This window comes from Coenobita brevimanus, chromosome 50, assembly GCF_032717465.1.
Source record: "Coenobita brevimanus isolate Jiangsu-jjx chromosome 50, ASM3271746v2, whole genome shotgun sequence".
NCBI lineage: Eukaryota > Metazoa > Arthropoda > Malacostraca > Decapoda > Coenobitidae > Coenobita > Coenobita brevimanus.
Genome location: NC_137003.1, coordinates 29,237,827 through 29,264,512, shown reverse-complemented (window position 1 = coordinate 29,264,512; position 26,686 = coordinate 29,237,827). Strand labels below are relative to the sequence as shown.

Here is a 26,686-nt window from a genome sequence, read left to right as displayed (position 1 = left end):
CGAGATTTTTGAGCATGTTCTCTTTACCCCACTCCATTCACAACAGATTTAAAAGAAGGGCGTGAATTTGTAAACTGAGAGTTTCGTGTAATTGTTTAGGGAATATTCTTTGGGTGCTTCCTTTAGCAGTTACAGTTCTTCATCCGAATAATGCACAAACACCTCCCTCTCTTCAGCCAGAGCCGATGTGTGGAACATGATGGGTCGAACCCTGAGGTCTGTGTCGGTACCTCACTTTCCTTATATGGATTACATCCGTAGACCGGACGTGAAGATCAACTCGAGCGTGATCGCCAGAGATACTGTGGACAAGAGGCTTATCACTGAGTTCTCAGAGATATTAAACTTTACGTAAGTTGTAGGTGATTCATTCACTGCCAAAAGGTGGATATATGAGAAAAAACAAAAAGTAAATATCTACAGTGTCGCTGATGAGACTCGTTGGAGGAGTACATCACAGAAACGTCCAAGATGTTGAACTTTCCATAGGTTATGTGAAATTTATTCATCGATACAAGTTAAATGAGTAAAAATGATTAAACAATGAACTCCAGTGTGGTTCGTAGACTCCATGGACCATAGGCTAATTGCTGAGTTCCTCAAGATATTAAACTGCACGTAGGTCTATTTAGTTTATTCATAGTAACAAGTAAAAAACGGCAAAAATAAGTAAAGCAATCGACTGAAGTATGTGACCAGGGAGACTGACCACTGAATTGTTAAACACGCTCAGCTTCACATTTATTTCCATAAACTCCCGCAACACCTTGGCTTCTTTCGCTGGTATAATATTGTTGCCTCCAGGCAATTTTATAGAACTCGAGACATTTTCGAGATGGAAAGTTTAGATGTAGCCTAGTGAAATCCGGTCATTCTAGAAACCTTTTGGAAGGATCGTTAGTACACACTAGTCCATGATTCTTAATCCCTAAGTCCTATAATGTAAAACTGCATCTAGTGTAGGACCAGTTCACTTTGGTAGGACTTTCAGTAAAAAAAAAAATGAAGTGTTTACTACAAGGATAAGTTGCACTGGACAGTGTCTCCTTGGATATTTAATGACATTTTAAAATCAATATTAAACACTTTTTTCGTTATTAAAATACTGTGCTCTACTGATGGGCTAAAAACCCACAGTGCTACCATCAACGCTGAACCCGACCGGGTGTTTGGCAATGAGATAGACGGCAGGTTCACGGGCATGGTCGAACAGCTACGGAGAGAGGTGTCTGATTTTACCACCATCATCGCCCCAACACCTGGCAGGCTCAAGGTCATGGATTTTCTGAGGTTAGATATAGTTCGTTTGATTATAATGGATGCAGAATGCTTGCAGTCGTTGGCTTTGTCACCTAAGGGCGGCTTTCCATGCTGTTCAACCTCTATTAGCCTCTCTATTCAGTCTCTTATCCCTGAGGTCACACTCTATGACCTTTTCCTAAGTCTTATTCCAGTCTACCTCCCGCAACCGTACCCTCAACTTTCACACCTCACACCCAGTCACCATTCTTCATCCTCTCCACATCCCCAAACCATCTCAATCTACCCTCACGGCACTATTATATTCAAGTCCCATCCCTCTTCTCAACTTTTTATATTAGATGAAATTGTGTGTACACAGCTTCAACCTAAAAAAAATATTCAGTGTTTTCTACCAGCTACGGGTTAATCGTCTTATACTTACGTTTGTGATGTTATTTTATCTCTTGGTGTTCTGGCATGCAGGCAGACACTGCGTGTAAGACAATGCATCAGTAGAACTGAGCGGTACTCCCGAGGTGGATGGCAAGCTGATGACAGGGAGACCTGGAGCTTCCTTTTCACCAGCCCTCTGGACCTGTTCCTTACCATCTCCCTTTGCTGAACATTTTCAGTGTTTTCATTAACACAGAGATTAGGCAACCATACTCTCGTAAACCTTTACGCCCAACTGTCTACACCACACTTCATGAACATAAGACATCACACCTATTCCATCCCCTCGTAGCAATGGCTGTTGCATTGTTAAGAACAAATGCCATGGTATCCCCTATTGGCACCACTTTCAGGGTAGGGATGGTGGTAAAGCAACTGTGCCGGCAGTGGTTTTTGCAACCACAGATCATGTTCGCCAGCAGAGAAGTGCGGATTCAGCTGTATATTTTACCATCATCCGTGGACGTAGTACTAGTCTGAATTCTGTTCACTTCTTCCTCCAAGCTGCATCCCCTCTAGCCCTATTCCTCAAAGAAACCCAAATCTCTTCCTGTAATGACTTTAACCCATTTAGTTTTCCTGATGGACATCTTCTCACAGACTTTCGTAACAAGGGTGGCACTTATTGTTACATCTCTCTAAATGACCCTCGTGTAAACGCTAACATTCTTGTTAGGGAGTCTGTCAGAAATTCTGCCTAAGAGGAAATCAGGTAGAACGTTCATTGAGTAGAACTTGACTTTCCCGAAATTGCTTCACTCAAAATACTGACCATATACGTTAAATCTGTTTTAGACGGTTTACCAACAAACAAAGCTCAAGGTCCAGATGGAATTCCTCCAATGGCTTCTGTTCTGCTAAATTATTCAGACTATGCATGCGTACGTTTTCATTCCTTAATTCTAGGAAAGAGGCAATATCCACTTAATTCCTAAGACAGGAAGTTCCTCTGATTCCTCTGTTTTCAGAAAAATAGATATCATGTCTTCTGATTTCAACTTCATTAGTGACAGAAATTATGGTATTCACCGAGAAACATCCAGTATTAATATATTCAATCTCTTGATCCACACCATCCATGAATCAGTTCACAAACATGGAGAAACCAATTCCGTAGTCCTTGATATTTCACAAGCTTTTGTCAAAGTAAGGCACAGTTCACTTCTATTCAGTTTCTCTTGCTACGGCTTATCATCTTTTGTCCCACCGATTTCCTCATATCTCAGCAATAGAAAGATAAAGAGTACAAATAAATGATGTATATTCCAACTTGGTTAATGCCGGCATGCCACAATTATCAGTCCTGGCTCCAACCCTGTTCCTAATTCATATTAATAATCTCTTGTCTGTCACCCATAATCCCATTCACTCATATGCAGATGATTCAACCCTTCATAGTTCCTTTACATTTAAACACCCATTCACAAAGGCTGATATCTTTAACTCCTAACTCAGAAGAGAAACCTCCAGAAATCAAGATTTATCTAAGATCACTGAATGGAGACAAAATAACATTGTCTCATATAATGCTAGGAAAACCCAGTATATAAAGTTTACTAATAGCTAGATATTCCCTGATTCCTATGTTACCTTCAGTGCAACCAATATTCCTATCTCTAAAAGTAATGAAATTCTTGGTGTTTCTCTTAATGATGCCCTCAGTTGGACCTCTCATATTAGATCGCTTCCTAAACTCGCCTCAAAGAATCTTGGATTATTGAATAGAATCCTTAATTTCTTCACGAGGGAGCAGTTAGCTACAACTTACATGATTTATGTACGCACTCAGCTCGAACATTGTCACCCTTGTGGAGTGGATGTGGAGAGGTTGCACTATAACAAGTGGAGAAATTTCAGAACAAAGCTATAAGAATTATAAAAAAAAACATCAATTGCAAATGAACTACCCCCCCAACAAATAAGACGGAATGTTGCCTCCCTTGCATTATTTTACGGGAACTTTTATGGCAAATGCTTAAAGGAAGGTGCATCCATTATACCACCTCTCCACGCCTTCCCCTGTACTACACGAGCATTGGGTAGCGCTCATGACGGGACTGTCACACTGCCATAATGTACGAGTAAAACCTCTGCCTATCAGAATCCAATCATTCCCCAAACTGCTTTTCTGTGGAAGTCGCTTCTCCAGATTAGTTCCCCCCAGAACTTCAACATGCATCAATTCATGTCCACCTCTTACAGATTTTTTATGAGTGGAGGACACTTGTAATTCTGTGTATGATTTTTTATTATTTGTGTTTTCCTTCCTCCGTTCATCTTCTGTAAACAATGCATGGCTACTACAAAAAAAAAAAAAAAAAAAAAAAAAGTGCTTGCGCCCTGTATGGACTTTCGCTTGACTAAACCCAATAAACAGATGGGGCCGAAAAGCATTGGATTATATTTAATGGATTAATTTATATCCAGCTTGTACTCAGTATTTGAACACATTTATGGCATATTTGTCCCTACTCATTGACTAGATGTTGACGCTCAAAACGCGGAAACAAAGTCTGTGCAAATTATTATGCTGTTTAGTGCTGAAATATAATTAGTAGAGTAAAAAGCTTTTTAGGTGTATTGATCATTATTCTTTCTTACTCAGAATGTATCCTGCAGACTCCATAGTGGTCACCTCACTCAAGCCAACGCTGATGCCGGCCCACCTTTCTCTCACACGACCCTTCCTTGGTGAGGCAAGCCACTGGTCTACCCACTATTAGCTTATGAATTGGTACATCACCACCACCACCACCATCATCAAAATTATCATAGTGATTCTAGCCATTACTTCGTTCTTATTCTATCTATTGCCAGACACCTTAATCCCGTAAGGGGTGGCCACAAACAAATTGACTCCATGACGCCCTGTCCCCCGACTTTTCACAGCCCTACTCCCAGCTCACACACCCCTCTCCCATATGCCTCTTCAGCCCATCCCTAAATCTCATCCTTGGCCTCCCTCTCCCTCTCCCCCCCATCCACCTCACTCACATACACTGTCCTCGTCAGTCTCTCATTCTCCATCCTCTCCACATGGCCAAACCACCTCAGTGTGTTTCTCCTAACGCTCCCTATCACATCCACATCCACACCACAATGCTTCTTCACTTACTCATATGTTAGTTTGTCTCTCCATGTGACTCCACATGCTCCTCTCCAATAACTCATTTCCATTGCTCTCACTCTTGACTTCTGTTCCTCCAACAAGGTCCAAGCTTCACTTCCATTCGTTAGAGTTGGTAGCACAACAGTGTCACGTAGTAATTTTTTTACTTCCATGCTCACTTCCTTGTTTCTTATCACTGTTTTCAAGGAACCAGCAACCTTCCTTCCTTGTTGTACCCTGTCAAGCACTTTACCCTCTAAACTTCCATAAGTACTTAAATGCACTCACATTTTCCAATTCCTCCTCATCCAACTTCACTGTACATTCACTGACTTCAGTTTTCTCGAAGACCATAACTTTAATCTTCCCTACATTCACCTTTAGATTCCGTTTCTTACACACTCTCCCAAACTCATCCACCAAGCCTTGCAGCTCCTCTTCGTCTTCACTTAACAAAACAGTATCATCTGCAAACAACAGTACAGGGACTTTCCAAACACTGCCCTCTCTCATTAGGGTCACTCCAACATCCACTCCCCTATCTTGTTTCCCTTTTATAACCCCATCCATATACAGACTGAACAACCATGGAGACATGACACATCCCTGTTTCAATCCAGCCTTCAAATCGAAAAATTCACTCAGTTCACTCTCCACACGCAATGCAGTCTTAGCTCCCTCATACATACTCTTCGCGGCATTCAACAACTTCACATCTACTCCATATATCCTTAATACTTTCTACAGTCCTTGTCTATCCACTCTTTCATATGCTTTCTCCAAATCTATGAAGGCCGCATACAACTTCTTTCCCTTCTCTAGAAACTTTTCCACTAAAGATCTATGAATGGATATCTGCTCTACACAACCTCTTCCCTTCCTAAAACTTCCCTGTTCATCTCCAGCTAACTTGTTCTTACTGCTGGTGTAAATAATATCCTACAGCAGGAGGAGGAAACACCAACAGAAACCCATAAACACAGAACCCATTCAAATAGATCATGTAACTATTCACTAATTCACGTCTTCCATATTGTACCTTGCAGACGAAAGCCTCATTACTTTGCCCCTTCAGGAAAACCTGTCACATATACTTATATATTTTATATACCCTTACCCTTTCACTAGGACCTGCTTTCCCATAGTCTGGATGAGACTGAGTGATAGGGGTAGGAATAAAATAAGTTGGATGCCAGTACACAAGAAAAGTCGGAGGAGATTGTTTCCCCTCTCCTGAGAGTGAAAGGCCTTTCATAGCTTGAATAAAATTATGATGCCTAAATAAAAATGGAATGCAGTACTTTTAAGATATACTGTAGACAGTTCACTCTCACAACACTGTTTTTCAAATATTTCTAAATGAGGTGACTTAAGAAAAATACAGTATCCAGATTGTTATGATTTTGAGGTTGATTGGAAAGAATATAATTATGTGTTAAAAGTGTGGTAAATTTCACTGGGTAAACTGTCCTAGTTCTCACGCTTATCTCCCCTCTCTTTCCTTGTTTTTGGCTCCTGTCGTACACCATCTTTAACCCCTTAACCGCGGGCTTGTTTTGCTCTGTCTTGCGTGTCCCGCGGGCATATTCAGGCTCCGACGGACTCTCAAAAAATATTTGCCAAAAATCAGTTATTAGTCCTAGAATATTAAAAATATATATATGCATATGGCACATACCTTCAGCTTTCTCCTGGGATGTTTGTTGAGCCTTTGTCGAGTACTGTAGGACTTGTGGAAACCTCTGAAGTTGGGTAACAAAGTCTCCACTTTACACTTCCCGACAACCCATAATATGATTACCACGGCCAGATATTATCACTAGAAACACTATTCTATGATTATCAAGTAGTTTGGAATCCATACTCCAAAAAAAAAAAAACACTGTGAAAGCAATGAAAATTATGAGTGCGTATGACCGTCCCACTTGCGTTAGTTCGCCGCTGGTATTCTGTCATTTATTATTCAAGCAAACACTCACCCTTTATATTCCTATTATTATATAACACATATATATCTGCAGTCTTTATCCATAAGTTTCCTTCAGTAGTATTAGTTTATTGTCACTGAAGTCATTCAATTTTTCATTCAGTAAAATACGTAGAGAGTCACGGGTTCACTTTCACTGTTATAACCTCAAGTATTTGTACTCATATTCTTATATTACTAATTATTTACATTTCTATTTACATTTTCTATTGTATTTTCAATATTTATACTTTTATTTTACTAACACTGTTATTCACTGTCACTTGCAGTAACATAAAACTATATTACACTGTTCAACTGTATGCACATCCATTACTTTCACTTGCTATTTTCACATTATTTACACATTATTTTCATTTCCCACTTGCACTTTAGAACTGCTTCTGGCTGTGGTAATCAAAGAAGCAGGTAATGCAGAGGGGAACCTGGCACTCAGCGCACTGCCAAGAGGTGCATTTGTGCTCAGGTGTTCGTCGGGTGGTATGTGCACACACCTGGTACCTGCGGATCGCAGCCTTCCTCTTGGTTGTGGAAGGCATTTGCACCAGTCTGTGCCGATCCACGTACGCCCTCTGCTCAAGTCTGTCGGGAAGTCTTACTGCATGGCGCCTTGGAGCTGCTGCTGTCACCTTACCATATCTTTCAAGCAGCTGCTGGACACAAGTCCTGGCAAACAACCTCAGGGAGAAGGACTTGGGTGGCTTGACCTTCATCTTGTACAGGATCAAGGAGTTCAGCATCGTCATGTCTATGAGATGCAGAAAAACTTTCCTGTACCACCTAGTATTCTTCCTGAGGCAGTCGATCTCTCCAATCATCATGTCGGACTTGTCCACCAGCCGCATGTTGATACTGTAGTCTACGACAGCGTCAGGTTTCCTCACAGATTCGCCTGTTCTTTGGTCGACCTTCCCACTGTCTTTCAGTTCCCCCTTGTGTACGGTGGTGAGCATGTGCATGACCCTCTTGTCATGCCACCGTATTGCCAGCATCTTCTCAGCCTTGCGTAGGTGCACGTCTCCTCGCTGTGAGGTTCCTGCCTCTGGGAATTTAGGGAAGTGGGCATGATTACTCTTGACAGTGCCGCAGGAGCCGATGCCGTGCTCTGAAAGGTATTTGGCAAGTTTCGGTGCTGTATAATAGTTGTCTGTATACAGCACATGATTCCCACCAAAATACCTTTCAAGGAGCACTTTCACTACACAGCCTGAGAAGCCAAGGGGGTGTGTTTTATCAAGATCGACAGTGCTGGCTGAATAAATGACGAAGTCAAGGATGTACCCCATCTTACAGTCGCACAGTACAAAGAACTTGATTCCAAAGCAATGGCGGTTGCTTGGAATGTACTGCACAAACATAAGACGTCCTCTGAACAAAACCAAGGTTTCGTCAATGACAACCTTCTGAAAGAGGTGGAAGAATGTCATAAACTTATCCTTCATTCTGCTCAGAATCTCCCGGATCTTCCAGAGTGGGTCGGTTTGTGAAGGTACATAGTTGTTGGCAAAGTGCAGGTTTCCCATGAAGTTCTGGAAGTGATCTCTGGCCATGTACTTACTGAAGATGGGTGAGGGTAGTAAGGGGTCCATGAACCAGTATTCTTCCAACTCATGCTTCTTTCAGTGTGGCATGAGAAGCATGAGGGTGAAGAACACATACAGCTCCTGCACTCCCAGCATGGACCACTGTTGCATCTTGGGTGCACCTGTACCACTTGCAGCATGTTGTGATTCATACCTGTTGGTCTCATCACATATGTCCTGCATGACTTCGTCATCGAGGAAGGCCAAAAGGAAGTCAACACACTCAGCACCCTCGTCAAGATTGAAGGCAGGCTGTATCCCTGAGGAACTCTCGTTGAAATCAAGATGTTCTGGGACAAAATCGGACCCTTCCATTCACGCGAAGGCGTCCAGGGCTCCCTGTCGTGGCGGTGTAGGGTGGGTGAGGGTGGAGGATGGCTGTGAGGCAGATTTATCTGGTTCAAGGTCACTCGCACTGACCCTGGGTTGCCATACAGCACTAGCAGCCCTTACTCTACTGGCAACTCTACTTTTACAGGTCAGGGATTTACCATTTCCTCTACGGCCTGCCTTCACCGTTGATGCTGGTGGCAACTCCGACAACGAAGACTCCAGAGAAAATGCAGAAGAGGAAGAAATGACTGAAGTGGGGCTTGGGGAACGGGGAGGTGATTCACCTCGGGACTCATGGCAGGCTGGGTCACGCGGGGCCATTGTTCCGGGGCTAACCCGCCACCTTTTCACTCCCTTCCCAAATTCCTTCCCTTGCTGCACTAAGGGCTCCTTTCCTTTAGAGCTTGGGATAACTTGGGACACTGAAGCACTTGTACTAGGAGTTTCTGGCACGATTTCCTCACCCGGCTCATCATACGAATCATTCGAAGGATCATAGTCACTATCCATCATTATCATTGATAATTCGGCTAGTTCACGTTCCAGTGCAGAGTCACTTAGTCCTTTCCTGCTTCCCCCATGAGTTTTTCTGGGGGTAGAGGTCACGGGGCCCTTTGCAATGGGCGCAGAAGTGGCAGAAATGGCGGGGCGCGAGTGCGACATGCATTGACCACAGAGGAGGACAAGGAACTGAATGGCACGGCTTATCTGAGAAGGCAAGGGTTGACAGTGACAATGGGGATGACAGCTGCTAACTTACATGCTAAGAAATTATTGGTAGGAAATCTTGGCAATACATAAAGAAATAGGTAGTTCCAGGTGAATGTAAATGTCACTTAGGCTTCTCCCTTCCTTTCTCATATATATTTTTATTACGGAAATAGATTACAAGGCACAATTCAAAGGGGAAATTACTGTGGGAATTTAGTGAACGAGTGCATGTGAAGTGTTGCCAGTTGATAATTAGCCAATTCCAGGTGTATACCACTATCACTTACCTTATTTCTTTTTGGTATATATTATTTTGTATAAGTATAGGGCATAGGACTTATTTTAATGGATGAAATCAGTGGAAAAGGCCGAGGGAGATTTGCTTTAGCGCAGCGCAGCAGGGCAGGTGATAGGAAAGGGTAAAGGTGAGGTAGGGAGGGGTGAGAGGGTACTGGAGGGGAGGTAGGGTGGGGAGTCAAGAACGGGGGAAAACGGCTATATTGTCAACAATGGATGGGAGTACAGATGAGATTAGGATTGCTGACTATTGGTGGACAGTAGCAGTTCATGCTAAAAAATGATTAGTAGGAAATCTCGAAAATACAGAAAAAAGTAGGTAGTTCCAGGTGAATGTAAATGTCACTTTGGCTTCTCCCTTCCTTTCTTATATAATTTTTTTTTTTACGAGAATAGATTATATGGCATATTTCAAAGAGGAAATTAGCGAACGAGTGAACATGAGGTGTTGTCAGGTGATAATTAGCAAAATCAAGGTGTTTAGCACTATCACTTACCTTATTTCTTTTTGGTATATATTATTTTGTATTAGAATAGGGCATAGGGCTTATTTCAATGGATGAAATCAGTGGATAATTCCGGAGGAAATTTGCTTTAGCGCAGCGCGGCCGGGGAGGCGAGAGGAGAGGGTAATGAAGGGGAGGTAGGGAGGGGAGTCAGGAACGGGGAAAAATGGCTAAGTTGTCAACAATGGATGGGAGTACAGATGAGATTTGGAGTGCTGACTAGTGTTGGACACTGGCAGTACTGATAGATGATACAAGCCACCACTTGTAAGCCCGGGAGAATTCAGAATAACACAGAATCACAAAAGTGATGCCCCGCGGTATGATCCATTACTCCCGAGCATCACGAAAGTGACGCCCCGCGGTATGATCCATTACTCCCGAGCATCACGAAAGTGGCGCCCCGCGGTTAAGGGGTTAAGTAGAAAGAAGCATCAAGATCATGAAAATGAATGTTGTTTATTCCATATTAACTCCAACACTGAGCTTGTGTTTGCATGGGGTTGTTTGTCTGCCTGCCTGTCTGTTAGCACCATTATGAAAAAAAAAAAAAAAAACTGGATAGAAGTCCACTAAGGTTGAGATAATAACTGAGGATAATTAAGGGATAAAGTGAAAACTTTTTGGCAAAGAAGATCAGGGGTCTATGTCAGGAAAATATTTAAAGACACTTATGGCATCACACTAAACAGACAATAATATGTGATGACCATAAAAGAAGTAGGTTATGAAACAGAAATAGGTCACGGGTCATGAAAAATGTGAAAATATGTAAATTATAACGGATGATTAACACAAAATAGAGACAGAACCAAGTGCATACTGCCCCATTTGGAAGCCTATCATCTCATTCCATGATAGTCTTGATGGACGACCCTGAACTTTTGACAAAAAGTTAAGCTCAAAACAGACCCAATGACCCTGAACACCAAAACATCAATGGAAATTTTCACTCTGATTGCTCTTATTTTGCTGAACAATGACTAACATCTGACATTTGCCTCCTGAACTATCTCTTAGGTGAAGTGTGGCTTGGAATACTAGTGGGTGTGGTTATGTGGGGGATTACAATCTGGTTTATGCAGCGGGCTTGGGTATGGGCGGCAGGTGGGCGAGTCGTTACGTTCAGCAACGCCCTCCTGTATGGCTGGGGGGCCCTTCTGCAGCAACCCATATTGGACCCTTCCATCAGTGTTTCTGGACAGGTACTGACAGTGACATTTTCACCCGTATTCTTCAGTACCTCAGCATCATAACACCTTTATTACCATATCCTTGTTCCCAAGAGATGATTTTATTCAGCTTTTGGGGGTAACTTTAGGCTAAGAGGCTTGGATACGATTTCCTTTATACTGTGTAGTTAACGGACATCAGTATTTGCTTTTGCTACTTTCAGACAACTTCTTCAGCTTATGAAATCATCTAACATAGGATTGCTCCTGGAGAAGCACAGTTAGCACTCGTTGTGTAAACAAAATTTTACTACTTATGCCATTCAATCTTCCTCCTCCATTACGAAGACGTCTTTTCTACTTCATGCTTGCTACTGAGTGAAGATAGTATATATTTTACGGACTTCTCGGACTGAAATACTTACCGACTACTGGATCTTCATCTGCTGTATCCATGCATCAGTTAAATCAACCACTTCACTAAGCTGATGTAATGTTAATTATATTTTTGATATCTCCAATTTTTGTTGAGACTAAAGATTTTTTTTCTGAACTGAACATTGAGACATCGTTCAGCAAACCCTTCACTATGAGCCAGACGATACCTATAACATCATTTACAAAGACGTCCTCCGGTTGAAGACGCTAATGAAGACGGATGCTATATCTGTGCCTTTGATATCCATTTCCTGCTGACAATATTTTTGGTCGTATTAAAAGTGGCGCTCGAGATTTCGTATCTCTTCTTCCTTGCCGATTTAATTTGTATGCCCTCTTGTAAATTATTGGTGCAATTAATATGATATTAAAAAGTTATTCCCGTCCTACAATAAAATGTCAAGATGACATAAAATAAATCACTTAGGTAGAGGTGTTGTGAAGTCCTCTGTGGCACCTAGTAAGGCCATACACTGTGAACATTGCAGATGCTGGTGGGTTGGTGGCTGTTGTTCTGCCTCATCATGTGTACGGGGTTCAAGTCGTCCCTTATCGCCCACCTCACTGTTCAAAGCAAAACTGCGCCTATAGACACCTTCAAAGACCTCGTGAACCAAGACAACTGGAGGTGGGGTACGGAACCCTGGCTCTACAATAGCGCTGTACTCGAGCACTTCTCGAAACATCCTCATCCCGTGGTCAATCAAATCCACCGTGGTATGGAGGTAACGTTAAACATCCAATTAGGATCTGTCCTAAGGACTGAAAGGTATCGTATACATTTGACTCACATACATTTCTGCAGGGGTCTTTGAATGTGGGAAAGGTTTACTGTGAAATGAGGCTGTAAATTTCACAGGCTCTAATAGTGTGTTTGTGGTTGTTGGGCCCATTTCTCTTAGCAGTATTTATAATCATAATTTCCTATTTCAAAATCTGCTTCCTGTATACTGTACCTCATATTTTACTAAGATAACTAGCAGCATAAGCCATTTTCCTCTGTTGTTCTCTGGGAAGCTACCAACCTAGAAAACTCACCCACCCATCTACCTCACTCGTCCACGCAGTTGTAATTACATCATCATAGTGAGTTGGTTATGTACTTTATTGTAGACATTAAAAAAGCCCTCTTACATTGATAATAATGAGGATAATGATGGTGATGATGTCCTCTAACAGAAACTTTAAGAAATAACATGACCATACAAAACTAACGTTTTTTTTTTTTCTTTTCCAGATAATGCTAGTAGATAAAGCACTGGAGGAAGTTAAACGTGGAGGATTTTCCCTGCTTGACTTCAAGTATTTAATCAGAGTCATCGTGGCCTCCAGATATACTGACTCCAAAGGCAATACACCATTTTATATTAGCAACTACGGTACTACTATTTTTGCTGCCTCAGGTTGGGGAATCAGGTCAGCCAGTTTCAAAAGTTAATATTTCTACTCTGAAAATAGGAAGTTATTCTGGAAATAGGTGCGGAAAGGTAGTAGTGACAGGGAAGAAATATGAAAGTGTGAACGATGAAAGTGGCAGATTATTAACCACTGGGGATGAAGTAAGGATCAAATAGAAAGAATATTTTGGAAGCCTGATGAATGAGAATAGAGAGAACAAAGTAGCTGTAAACATGACTGGTTTGGGGGATGTGCAGAGAAGGAATGCAGTGCCAGGAGACGTGACACTCGCACAGGTGAAAAGTGCTGTGAAACAGCTGAAGAACGGGACAACAGCTGGGGTTGATGAGGTGTATGCAGAGATGATTAAGTGTAGTGGGGCCAGCGAAATGAAGTGCTTGTTGGAGATACGTCAGAAGGCATGAATGAGTGAAACTGTGCCAGCAGAGTGTAAAAGGCTGTGATTGTACCCCTGTATAAAAATAAAGGTGAGTGCAAGAATTATCGTGGCATAAGTTTATTGAGTGTAAAGAATTATTCCAGTGAAAGTATGAGAGATATAAGAAATCCTAGTGACTGATGAACAAGGTGGCTTTAGGAGTGGCAGAGGATGTGTGGATCAAATATTTGTTGTAAGACAGATAGTGGAGAAGGCTTGTGAAAGGACTATAAGGTGTTTATGGCTTTCATAGATCTGGAAAAAGCATACAACAAAGTAGACGGAGAAGAATGGTGGAAGATTTTGCACATGTACGGTGTAGATGGTAAACTGCTAGGTGCCGGCAAGAGTGTTTATGCTGGTAGTGAGGCATGCGTAAGGGTAAATGGGCATCTAAGTGAATGGCTCACGATTAATGTGTGCGTATGACAAAGTGGTGTGATGTCCCCATGGTTGTGCAATATGTACAAGTATATGGATGGGGTGATGAGAGAGGTAAAAACACGAGTAATGGAGAGAGGGATGTCGTTGGTAATGAATGGTGATGGATGGAATATCTGAAATTTGTTGTATGCTGAGGATGCAGTGCTACTTGCAAATGCTGGACAAGAGCTTGGTAGACTAGTGCTGAGTTTTACTAATGTCTGTGAGTATCGTGCCTTGAGAGTATATGTGGAAAATAGTACAGTGATTTTAAATGAGAAAGTGATTCCCAGCGTGATATTACAGTGACGGGAGAGAGACTGGAATTGGTGAGGGAATTCAAATACCAGGGTACAGTGATAGATAAGAGAGGAAAATGTGCAAAAGAAATGAAAACTAGTGTGACACAAAGAAGGAAAGTAGCTGATGCCATGAATGACTTGATAAGAAACAGAGGCTTGGGTGTTGTTGCTGAGCGAGTCGTACATGAAGGAGTGTTAATGCCAACTTTAACAATGGATGTGAGACTATGGTGTGGCATGAAAATGAAAAGTCAAGAGTGAGATCAGTGGAGATGGGGCTGGTAAGGAATTTATATGGAGTACAGAGAGTGAATAGGGTGTGAAATAATGTGATTCGTGAAAGATGCGGGGTGAGGAAATTTACGGACACCAAAATCAAAGAGAGTGTGCTGAGATGGTATGGTCATGTGGAGGAGAAAGGATGATGCTACAATGGTGAGGTATATCTGAGCGAATATGAGGCAGAGAGGAGGCGAGCTAGGCCAAGGAGAAGGTGGAGGAATATGGTGGATGAGTGTGTAAGGAAGAGATGTATGGAAGTCGGTGAGGCTACGGGACTGACAAGAGATCAAGCTGGCTGAATGAATGTGAGAAGTGCATGATCAGGAATTTGGTACCCCTTTTTAACGTGACAGTATTTGGATTGACTCTATCGGATTCGTTTATGTGAAGTTCAAGAATGTGGTGAAAGTTTTTGTCACATCAGATGTAGCCAGGATTCTGGGGACTTGAATGATGTGTGAATGGAAGCATGGCCTATTTGAGTGGGCAAATTTGGGCTGTTTGGACTTTTGCTACTCCTCACCCTGCCCTAGGGTGAGAAAGGAGGTCCGGATGATGATGATGATGATGAATATTCCTACGCTCTTATGAAGCTCTGTCAGATTTATAAAGTGGTTAGGCACTACAGCAGATTACTAGCTTTGATCGGACCATGAGAGGCTTAGGAGGCCACATTTGCGTAGAGTAAGGAAGCTCCCTATCACCTTCCTGAGTGATTATTTTGTTTATAATACCTTACTGTATTCATGTGTGTTTCATAAACCCTTCCAATATTGCCATCCTCTGCATAGACAGCGTAAAAATATTAACCAACCATATTCAAACATAAATCATTAAGATCGAGTTGTTAGGGAACTTCCTTAACCGGCGAGCATATCAGCCTTAATGAGAGGGTTTATGGTGAAGTATACTCCTGTATTCTCGTCGGTTAACCCGCGGCGTCACGTCGACGTTCTTTAACATCCACACGTTTTGTCACTGCCAATCCCGTCGACGTAAATAAATGCAAAAAAATTGCAAGGTCCCTAATTTGCACAATTTTCACTTTTCGCGAGTCATTTTTGGTAAGTATACACCTGACACCTTCCTCAACAAGATGCCAGGCAGGGACAATGCCTTACCCAGCATGACCTCCTCCCCCCCCGCATGCCATTGTCTCAACAATTCACCTGTTATCAGTGACCTGGCCAGTATAGCCATGTCATCCCACGGTACGAAATTCAGGGCCAGAGTAATTCCCCAATCAATGACAATGTGGAGGACAAACTTTACATAGCATTAGAGGAAGAAACAGTTAGAAATGATGATCAGGTAATGTGGCAAAAAAAGGTCAGGTATTAGTGACTGAAACAATGCTTATTATGCCTATAATACTGCTTGAAAACCAATATACTCTTGTACTACATATAAATTCGTACCAAGTAAATAAATAAATACCGTTTATGAGTGATGTGAAATAGTTATCCTCCCATAGAACTCGTTTTCTTTGGTGCCAGCCTGATAGAAAACCCAGTAAGGTAAGGAGGTACTCATACCTGTAATGAGTATTTTAAACCTCAGGTGAGTGATTTCTCTATGAATTTTCGATGTTTCTCACCAAAAGCGAAGGTTTGAGCCAAAAAAAAAAAATTCCTAAAATGGTCGGGATTGGGGGGAGTCAGTGGTGGAAAAGTGGTCGGGATGGGGCGCGTTAAGGAAGCTCCATGTCACCTTCCCCTAAGCGGTTGAATTTGTTTTTCACAAGTTACTGTCGTCTTCTGCGTTGTATAGATCGCTGTAATATCACAAATTTTTGGCAGCATTTGTAAATCTGGAGAAAGTACTTGATTGTGATAAATACCAAGAGTAATTTAGTATATGCCATGTAAAGTTGTTCACTGCATTTAAAAATCTGGATCAATTTTATAACTTTTAGCGGAGGCACTTGGTTGTTTTACGTTCCGAGAGTAATTCAGTATATGCAACAGAAAGCAGATTACTCTCAAAACTAGCCTTTACACAGAAGAAGAGCAAACTGCAATACCACTAATAATTCGCTGAATAAAAAGGATTAGAAAATTCTTAAACGAACCACACTACGATCCACTGTGAATATGAATTGAGTATAATAATATAATGCAGACAGCAGGGTTGGGTCCAAGTACAATACTTGTACTTGGTACTTGGACTAAACCCCTCCGTGGCCGCTGAGATCGAATGACGTTTAGCCGATAAATGGCCACAGGCATCGTTTGAACGCAGCCTATAAAAAACTGCAAAAATTTTATAGAAGTGAACGAACGTTCTGAACGTCTTCCACTGACCTACACTACACTTCCATACACCTCATCAAGCAGTTCAGAGCCTGCTGCTTCGTTCGTTTACGTTTACAGATTTCCTGCACCTATAGTGCAGGCCGGGCCATACATTAGCCCAGTCAGTGGGGTATGGGCTGATTAAAAAACACTAAGAGGGGAAAACAGGGCCTGGGGATTGCCCAGCATACACGCCCTGTCTCCTGACTGGTTTTGTGGTGTGTGTGCCTGCTGCTGTGACGAGTGGATTTTCGATTTTTCGCTCCTGGCCATGCCTAAATAAGCACAACTACACCCACTATCTTGACCCAGGATGATCATATCATCTTTGTCCTCTCTGGCAAAACGCACACAACCACCTGTTTACGATTATGAAGTAATACAGGCACATACAAAAAAGACATGATAATAAATGAAAAATACATTTTTGTCTTGGTATCTTTACCTATTTGCTCAGGTTTGCTGTAATGGTTTGGATTATTTGATGCAGTGCAACTTGTAGAAATCTGTGGAAACCTTCGGGAAGTGAACGAAAATCTGAGACATGAGACTGACCTTGACTTCACCTTCTCACATATGTCAGCTCACCACCTGCTGTTGTGACGAGTGGATGCACGATTTTTTTCGCTCGTGGCCATGCATAAATCACATAGTTACACCCATTATCTCGACTCAGACAGAATATACAATCTTTTTCCTCCCTTGACAAACACACACAACCACCATGTTTTCGAGAGAGCAATATATATTGCGAAAATAACAAGGTAAAATGATAAAGATGAACGTAAAATGACTGAGAAAGATGAGTATGTTATTACGGAAAAAATACGTTTCCCCCCCTCTGTAAACGTATTTATTTCTGCTTTATATCTGTAATCGTAATAATTAGACTTATTCTTAGTTCTGAAAATGCATTACAATTCTATTTTTAGCCATGATCGTGGTGTGGGAGCTGGAAGTTGCGACTCAACTTCCGTATTGCCAATCGGATCTGACCCTCCACGTTATTCTCCCGTGGCGGTGTGTACCCTTGGAGGACGTGCAATTTTCTCTTTTAGGATCGAAAATTCAACTCTTTCGTTCCCTTTTCCAAGCATGGGCACAAGGATAACGTAAAAAAAATAACTCGAAACTACCATAAACATATTTTATATCAAAAAGGTGAAAAAGTATTCATAATAATATTTTTTTCCCAGTAAAAAAAATAACAACACCTGCCCAGTTGCATTGCGGCAACGTCCCTGGGCGGCATATCGGTTTGGGATATTTCTGCAACTTCCGCGCTCCATTGCAAGTCACAAAATGCGTCTAGGAAGGTGGTATTTGCACTGTTGGTGCATCTGAACTTTCTCTTCAATATGGTAAGGAAAACAAAATCAATTTTCGAAACTTCAAAAAATGGCCCCGGCGTCGGCCTGGTACGCACGGAAAATTCCGGGCCTTCGGCCACGGAGGGGTTAAGTAGTTTTTCATGTACTTGTATTTGGAGTTTAAAATTTTGATTGTACTTGTACTTTGACCCTAAGTACTTGAAAAAGTACCAAGTACTTTCAAGTAACATCAAGTACATTATATTTAACAAAAATGTATATATTCTATTGGATTTTATAAAGTTATTGTTAAGTAGACCTAATATTCTGTTGTAGAAGAAATGGTCTGATTAATTAAGTGTAATGCTAGGTGTAAATAGGCTCGACTTCTCGTTCCTAAAACACCTAACGTGGAGCGGGGTCCTCTTTCGGGACTGGAGCTTAGTGCAATAAAGAGAGGCAGGACACAAAAACTCTACGCAATAACCTTTACACGTATATTACCACAATCAGACACAGGACAAATCAGAAGAAATTACAACATAATATATAGCAATATAAAACCCTTATCTAGGACATGTGTAACTCGCAGGATAATTGCTTATCTGATATTAATGCCAACCAATCAAACCTAGTGTATTCAGGGTACAGTGAATATAGGCGCGCGCGTGAGACGTGGGGAGTGAGTCTCACAAAGGGGGGCAGAAAAGGGGGGGTGCGGGGAGTGACTAGTGGCGGCTAGGAGGGAGTTATGGTAATACTGGAGAGAGGCAAGGATTAACAATGAGGATTACACGTTTTCCAATAGCAAAGGGACTTTGGTAATTGATTCTATTCTTGGTTTACACTTACACGAGATACTGGGACGAGGGAACGTCGTACAGGATTTACGGGTAGCGGGAGCGGGGGAATATCACTAACACTTTCTCGTATTACTTCTTTAGAGCTCACAGCAGTAGGGGTGTATTACTACGGAGGAATTTCCAGGCGGCACAGTCTTACCAATTGTATATAAGGGACGTCACTCATAAATATAGTTCATCAGATCTTGGTTCGCACACTTGTCCTTTATTCTCTCACTGTGATCTTATTTACCCCGATATTCATTATATTAAGTCACTGCACGATACTACACTAGGCAAAGTCACACGAAACCTAAATCACTTGCACTGTTTCTGGGCAGAATCACACGTATTCATTGTGGGGGGCAGGGGCGGGAACACGCCGTCGGCAATCCTGCCGGGCTAGGGGCACCGCCAAGGGGAGGTGTGCCAAGAGGGCACGGGACAACTCGTAGGGGCGTCCTCTCGCGTCCTGGGCTACCCATGGCTTCCGGGCTGGGCTCAGGGGTATGGCCCTCGTGACTGGGGCCGAATAGCTCCAGGAACCTCTGGTGTAAGTCTCGGCCAGAGGTGGGAGCCTTACGTCGTCCAGGGGGCGTATGGAGATCGTGCCCGGGTGTCCTGGGGAGGATCGGGAGAGACTGCAGACTGCGGTCTCCAGCATCTAGGGGTGCCGACAGGGGAGGGCTGCAGCATCAGCTTACGCTGGGGCCCGTCAGGTGCATCTGTTCCAGAGCCAGGTGTAGGGAGCAGAGGCCAGGGGAGGCTGTGAGGCCTGTCTGGACCACTCTGGTAAGGGAGGCCTGGGCTCTTGTCTCCTGCCGGGGTGACGTCTCGCTTCTTGCCTCCTTCCGTGCACCTTCGGAGCGACAGTGGGCCGTCTCACGAGGGTGGGAGCGACAATAGGCCGTCTCTACCAGGGCACCTTTGGAGCGACAATAGGCTGTCTCACGAGGAGGGGAGCAACAATAGGCCGTCTCTACCAGGGCACCTTCGGAACGACAATAGGCTGTCTCACGAGGAGGGGAGCGACAATAGGCCGTCTCTACCAGGACAGTTTCGGAGCGACAATAGGCCGTCTCACGAGGGCGGGAGCGACAATAGGGTCTCTACCGGGGCACCTTCGGAGCGACAATAGGTCGTCTCTACCAGGACAGTTTCGGAGCGACAATAGGCCGTCTCACGAGGGCGGGAGCGACAATAGGCAGTCTCTACTGGGGCACCTTCAGAGCGACAATAGGCCATCTCACGAGGAGGGGAGCGACAATAGGCCGTCTATACCGGGACACTTTCGGAGCGACAATAGGCCGTCTCACGAGGAGGGGAGCGACAATAGGCCATCTCTACTGGGACACTTTCGGAGCGACAATAGGCTGTCTCTACCGGGACACTTTCGGAGCGACAATAGGGTCTCTACCGGGACACTTTTGGATTGACAATAGGCCGTCTCACGAGGGCGGGAGCGACAATAGGCCGTCTCTACCAGAAGGGGTGCCGTCTGGAGTGTCTAGAACAACTCCACCCCTAGCTGGTTCAACAATCCCACTCCGTAAAGGTAGTATCCTTCTCCTACGACGGCGACGGCGTGGTGGCTGTGTGACATAGGGTCGCACGGCCCAGGCTGACATATGCCGTTGTTGCCGGGGGTTGTTCCGACTGGTGGCGGCTACCCCGTGGAGTCCGTGTGGGGGTGTCAGCATGTTCCCGGGCATACTGGGCTGTATCTTGCTTGCCCCGTTGTTGGGGGCAATATGGTATTTTCTGTTTCCATTTTGGGGGCACTGCTTTGTAAGTCACGCATTTTATTAAGTATAGTATAGTTATATTCTAATACGCTACTTTCTGCCTTAATAACGTAACCTTTAGAATATGACGATCATTTAATTTCATTCTTCGAAACAGGAGCACTTTTGTATGGTATAAAGTACTTGTACTTGTACTTAAGTACAATGATATGTGCTTGGACTGGACTTAAGTAAATTGGAAAAGGCTGTACTTGTACTTGTACTTGAAAAATTTCCTGGTAGTTGGACTTGAACTTAAATACAGTAGCCTGTACTAGGACCCAATCCTGGCAGACAGTATCACGCAGAACGAGTGAGCCAGCCGCATGGAAGTAATGTGTGCGCAAAGTTTGTTTGTGGCTATGGATGACGCATTGCTGGATGGATTTAGGATCGTATTCCATGAAGCTTTGGTGGTTTTCTAATACATTTTCCTTAGCTATTTACTCTCCACTTTAAAGCTTAATCTTGTATGACTTGTATGCTGTGTGGGTACTGAAATATAAATTGCATTCTAGATAATATTAAGATATAATATTCAAAATGACAGGGTATGGATGAGGGATCACACAAAGTCATCAGTAAGCCTCGACTATAATTCACGCTCTCCTTTGCCACTTGCAGTCGATGGTGGTCTGTTGGGCGAGGTTCTTCACTTTTTGTGCATATTATGTAAATACATTATATCATGTTCCTGAAGTTACTAATTAGGGCCAACAGCTGACGTATATGGAAATGTTCCTCACTTATCTGGTTCTCTTTAATATATTGATGTCCCCTACATTAGGTTGTGCCTCGACTGACAGTCACCAGGTGATGAGTGCACGTGTGTAATGTAGAGAGGCATTACATATCTGCAGTCGATAATGTTCTCTTGGTCGAGGCATTTTCACCATTAGTGTAGGCCTAGTTATTTGTCTCTTAGGATTTAGTATAGGTTAGCGATTTGTCTGTTAGGTAATTAGTTTTAGGGTCTTCAGAGCAGGTATTTTTGTTTATAAGTAGTATAAGGTTAAAAATAAAAAAGAAAAAATAAATAAAACTAAAAATAAAAATTATATATATATATATATATATATATATATATATATATATATATATATATATATATATATATATATGTGTGTGTGTGTGTGTGTGTGTGTGTGTGTGTGTGTGGATGTGTGTGTATATATATATGTAAATATATATATATATATATATATATATATATATATATATATATATATATGTCAATGTATATACATATATATATTTTTACCTTAATGACCAGGGGCTCCGGCCCCAATGGTCGGTAGGCAAAAAAAAAAAAAAATAGTCCATGGCGAGTGGAAGTGGATCATAATTTTACCTTTCCTGATACGCATCTATGACAGTAGCTTCATCAGAAGGACCTCCAAGCCCTTCTGTCCCTAATCAACCTTCTCGTCCCGTGGTACAAAACCTTCACTTAATGTCACACACGTTATCTCTCGACCTAGCTCTTAGCCGTCTTCTTTTTCTCCTGGTAAAGAGAGGAAACTTGGTAGTGCATATGAAATTCAGATGACGTACTGCAATTAATTTATATTCAGTATAGGAGCGGTGAGTAGGGATATATATATATATATATATATATATATATATATATATATATATATATATATATATATATATATATCATCAGCCATAACAAGTCCACTGCCGAACAAAGACCTCCCGCAACCTCCTCCACGAATTCCTTGACTGAGCCAATCTTTACCACGTTATCCCTTCAGTTTTCTCTATCTCATCTCTCCACCTCCTGTGTGGCCTTTTTCTGCAACGCTTACAATCTCTTGGTGTCCAGTCAGTCAACCTTTTGCTCCATTGGTTATCCCTCCGTCTTGCTACATGGCCTGCCCATCATCATTGCTGTTCTTTTATAATTTCTATAATATCTTTGACTTTAGTCTGCTCTCACCCAAATTGATCTTTTCTTTTCTTTTAAAGATATTCCCAACATTGCCCTTTCCATTGCTCTCTGAGAACGGATTAATTTATTTTCTGTCGATTTTGTCCGTTTCCAGGTCTCACAACCATACGTCATAGCTGGAATTATACATTTATTATATACTTTTTGTTTCATACAAACTGACAAACTACATTTCACAAGGTCTCTGTCGAAAACTTTCCATCCAATTGCAATGCGTCTTATTATTTGGCTATCATTATCTTTCGTTAATTTTAGTATTTGTCCCAAGCAATTGTACTCCTCGACTTCTTCAAATTTTTTCCGCTTATTCTGATGACGCTTTTTGGTGTTTGTAGATTAAACAGTAGTTTTACTCCGGTTCATCTTTAGCCCTACTTTGAGACTTTCTTTGTTCAGGTCATTTAACTTTTCTTCCAATGTCTCAGCTTTTTCTGAGATGAGGACGATGTCATCTGCAAATCTTAAATGGTTTAGCTTTTCTCCATCTACGTTCACTCCTTTGTTTTCCCAGTCTTGCTTTCTGAAAATACTTTCTAGGCATGCTGTAAATAGTTCTGGTGAAACACTATCTCCCTGACACATGCCCTTCTCAATCTTAATATTTTCCGAGTCGTTATGCAATTTAACTGTATCAATTCCCTCTTTATTATGTTTTCGAGAAGTTTGTCAATGTTCTCCTACACTCCTTGTTCTCTCGATGAATTTATAATTGCTATGTGCTCCAATGAGTCGAAAGCCTTTTAGAAATTAACAAGACCTAAGCACAATGGTTTATTATATAATGCAGTTTTCTCAATTAGCTGATTCATTGTGTGTAGATGATCAGTAGTTGAATACCCGCTTCGGAATCCTGCCTGTTCACGAGGTTGGTTTTCCTCTAAATTTGTAGTTATTCTGTTCGTAAGGACTTTACTGAAGAGTTTGTCAATGTCTGATAATGAACTAATGGGTCGATAGTTACTAAGATCTTTTGAGTCACCCTTTTTGTAAAAAAAAAATAACTATTGCATTATATATGTTTTGGGAAATTTCTTCTTTTTTATATGCTGAGTAAATAAGGGAGCAAGCCTATTTTGTATTTCTACTCCTGCATCCAACATTTAATCTGTTACTGTTCAATCTTATCCCGGAGCTTTTCCTCGGAGCTATATATACCCCCGCCTACAAGACGGGTTTGTCCAAGACGTTTCGCGTCCAAGACAGAGACCATAAATAATAATCCAAAATATTGCTGTAATATATACGGTTGCATACGTCTAATATGGAACCAACGGTTCATAATGGCCCAAATCCGAGGAGAATACAGCTATGACCGTCTCACCCGGTCCAACACGGTCCCCGTGCCCGAGAGAGTGAAGGGGGTTGAGTTGTTGCCCAATAAAATACTGGCCACGTGATGGTCACGTGATGACCAAGCGGGGCTTGCTTTTGTCCCTAACCTGGACATCGTGGACGCACTTACTGCGTGTTGCACTCAGCGTTTGCTCCTAGGTTACTGCATCTCCTTACGTAACCATGCCTAGGAAACGGTCTGCTAACCCCTTGAATCGCCCCCATCTACCTCAGGCTACTAAGCTGGAGATAACTGAGCTACTAAGCTGGAGGTAGCTCAGAAACACTGACTTTCAAGGAGGGGAAATTTTTGGCGCCAAAATAGGTCTAGGTTGATGTTTTTAGGGGCACTTTTCGAAGATTCTGTGACAATATTAATTTTTTCCATAAGGTTTTGTATTGGTCCAAGACGTTTCTCGTCCTAGACGGGACCCTCAGGCGACAATATTACCGTCTTGGACGCGAGGGTACTATATATATATATATATATATATATATATATATATATATATATATATATATATATATACTGTATATATATATATATATATATATATATATATATATATATATATATATATATATATATATATATATATATATATATATATATATATATATATATATAACGCTTTCAGTAACCTCTCTAGTACATAAAATTTCCCAAACCTGAATCAAAATGTCCATGAGTAGACAGAATATATTATTTAATATGCACCATCCTGCAAAATCTTTACCTTTTTAATGCAATGAAGTTTTCCTCCGTTTTCCTGTACGTACCGCAAGGTGTTTTTCCTTTTTTTGAGAAAGACCGTACTGTGCATACACAATGGACTGTTGAAGGCAATAGTTAACTGATATGAATAACTCGCCTGGAGATAACACTTCAGTGGAAAGTCTAACCTTGAGCTGATGAGATTAAGATCACATGGAGACAGTAACTAATGGATGTGTTTAGAAGATGCAAAACATTGTTGCAAACATACCGATTCGTTTATGGGAGAAAGTTGGCCTATTTATTCATTTCCATCGCACTGTAAAATAACTTAAAACGTCATGACGGGCGTGGGTGAATTTCATACGAATGATCGATTTCATTACAGTACAGTTGTTTTAGCCTGAGAAAGATCCCTCATCTCTTTCAGTTCAGTTGATGGTCAAGTGTAGTGAAACTTCCGCGTCTATTTGCCTTGTAATCAAGGAGACTCTTTCTTACCATTAAGTTCATAGCTTATCACACGATCACGACTTAGTATCAGAACAGTGGGTGTGAAGCAGTTCCCTGAGAAAAAGACCGCAGCTACATGAGGACACATGATAAGATTTATAATGAAGAGAAAGCAACATTCACATATTTTTTCTACTCACGTCAAACAGATTTTTCAAGGTTGTAGGTTAAACTCACTTGTCATAGCATTGATAAACCAGATGCATAACACAACTTTTTTTTTTCTTTGAGCAATAATAGCTCTCTTTTATGACAAATTCACAGTAACTAATATTGTCATCACTTATCAGTTACATCCTCTGTTAGTGCGTCGTGGTTTTAAGTTCATTTTTTTCCCTTGTCATACTATAATGCCCCTATGAAATTTGATGTCAGTGTCCGAGTTTCATTGTGTGTGTGTGTGTGTGTGTGTGTGTGTGTGTGTGTGTGTGTGTGTGTGTGTGTGTGTGAGAGAGAGAGAGAGAGAGAGAGAGAGAGACTACTGTACATAGTTTTTTAGTGATAAGGTTGGCAACACTATGAGGGAGGGTGGTGTGTGGTGATTGAGCATCATTACTTAACAGACAACATACAGTATTATCATCCACAAAATGTCCTCATACCAGCCGGCGTTACTCTTCTTCACTAACTAGCGTCCCTCATAATTTTAATGACTGAGGTTTTGTTAGCAAGATTAATCATCGCAATACCTACAAAAATTACAGGAGAATCAGTATCGGTAAATTACAAGCTTTTTAATACCACACATATGTAAGATGAATAAGGTAGTTTTCCAAAAAAGCAAGAATAATGTAAAAATACCGTGTTGATAATGAAGGGTTTAACTTTAAAGAAAGCCATTCATTGTAAAAGGTTTAATGCTTAATATTCCTCAGGAAAGGAGCGCCGTTCCATAATCTGTTCCGCACATTGATTCATCGATTGGAAAACGGCGGGATAATAGGTTACTGGACTGAGAAGGTGATCCATCAAAGGGTCAAGGAGAACAGGCAGGCTGCTGATCTACTCCCTGCCACTGCTGACGACACTACAGTAAGCTAGCTGTCCATTTGTTTGTCTACCTGTGTATCCACTTATCAATATGTATTCATCTTTCTGCCTACCTATGTATGTATCTAGCTCTCTGTCTATATTTGTTTATCAATCTATATATTCATCTGTGTCTATGTATGTCTCCTCAGTCCTGGAAGGTTGGCCACAGACAAATGGTCTGTGTATCACTTGTTCTTTCTCAGGCTACCCTACCCCAAGCTCATTCCACCCATAC

General features: G+C 41.8%; 1 protein-coding gene across 1 annotated transcript in view; it reads left to right on the top strand.

The window, feature by feature from the left end:
- The window catches only part of LOC145399720 (glutamate receptor ionotropic, delta-1-like), a 73,858-nt gene that overhangs the window by 31,622 nt on the left and 15,550 nt on the right, over window positions 1-26,686 (top strand). The window contains exons 3-9 of the mRNA XM_080272267.1: window positions 177-351; window positions 1,138-1,290; window positions 4,301-4,386; window positions 11,242-11,426; window positions 12,320-12,556; window positions 13,069-13,247; window positions 26,295-26,451. Of these exons, the coding sequence (XP_080128393.1) occupies window positions 177-351; window positions 1,138-1,290; window positions 4,301-4,386; window positions 11,242-11,426; window positions 12,320-12,556; window positions 13,069-13,247; window positions 26,295-26,451 (1,172 nt within the window). The remainder of the gene's footprint in view (window positions 1-176; window positions 352-1,137; window positions 1,291-4,300; window positions 4,387-11,241; window positions 11,427-12,319; window positions 12,557-13,068; window positions 13,248-26,294; window positions 26,452-26,686) is intronic.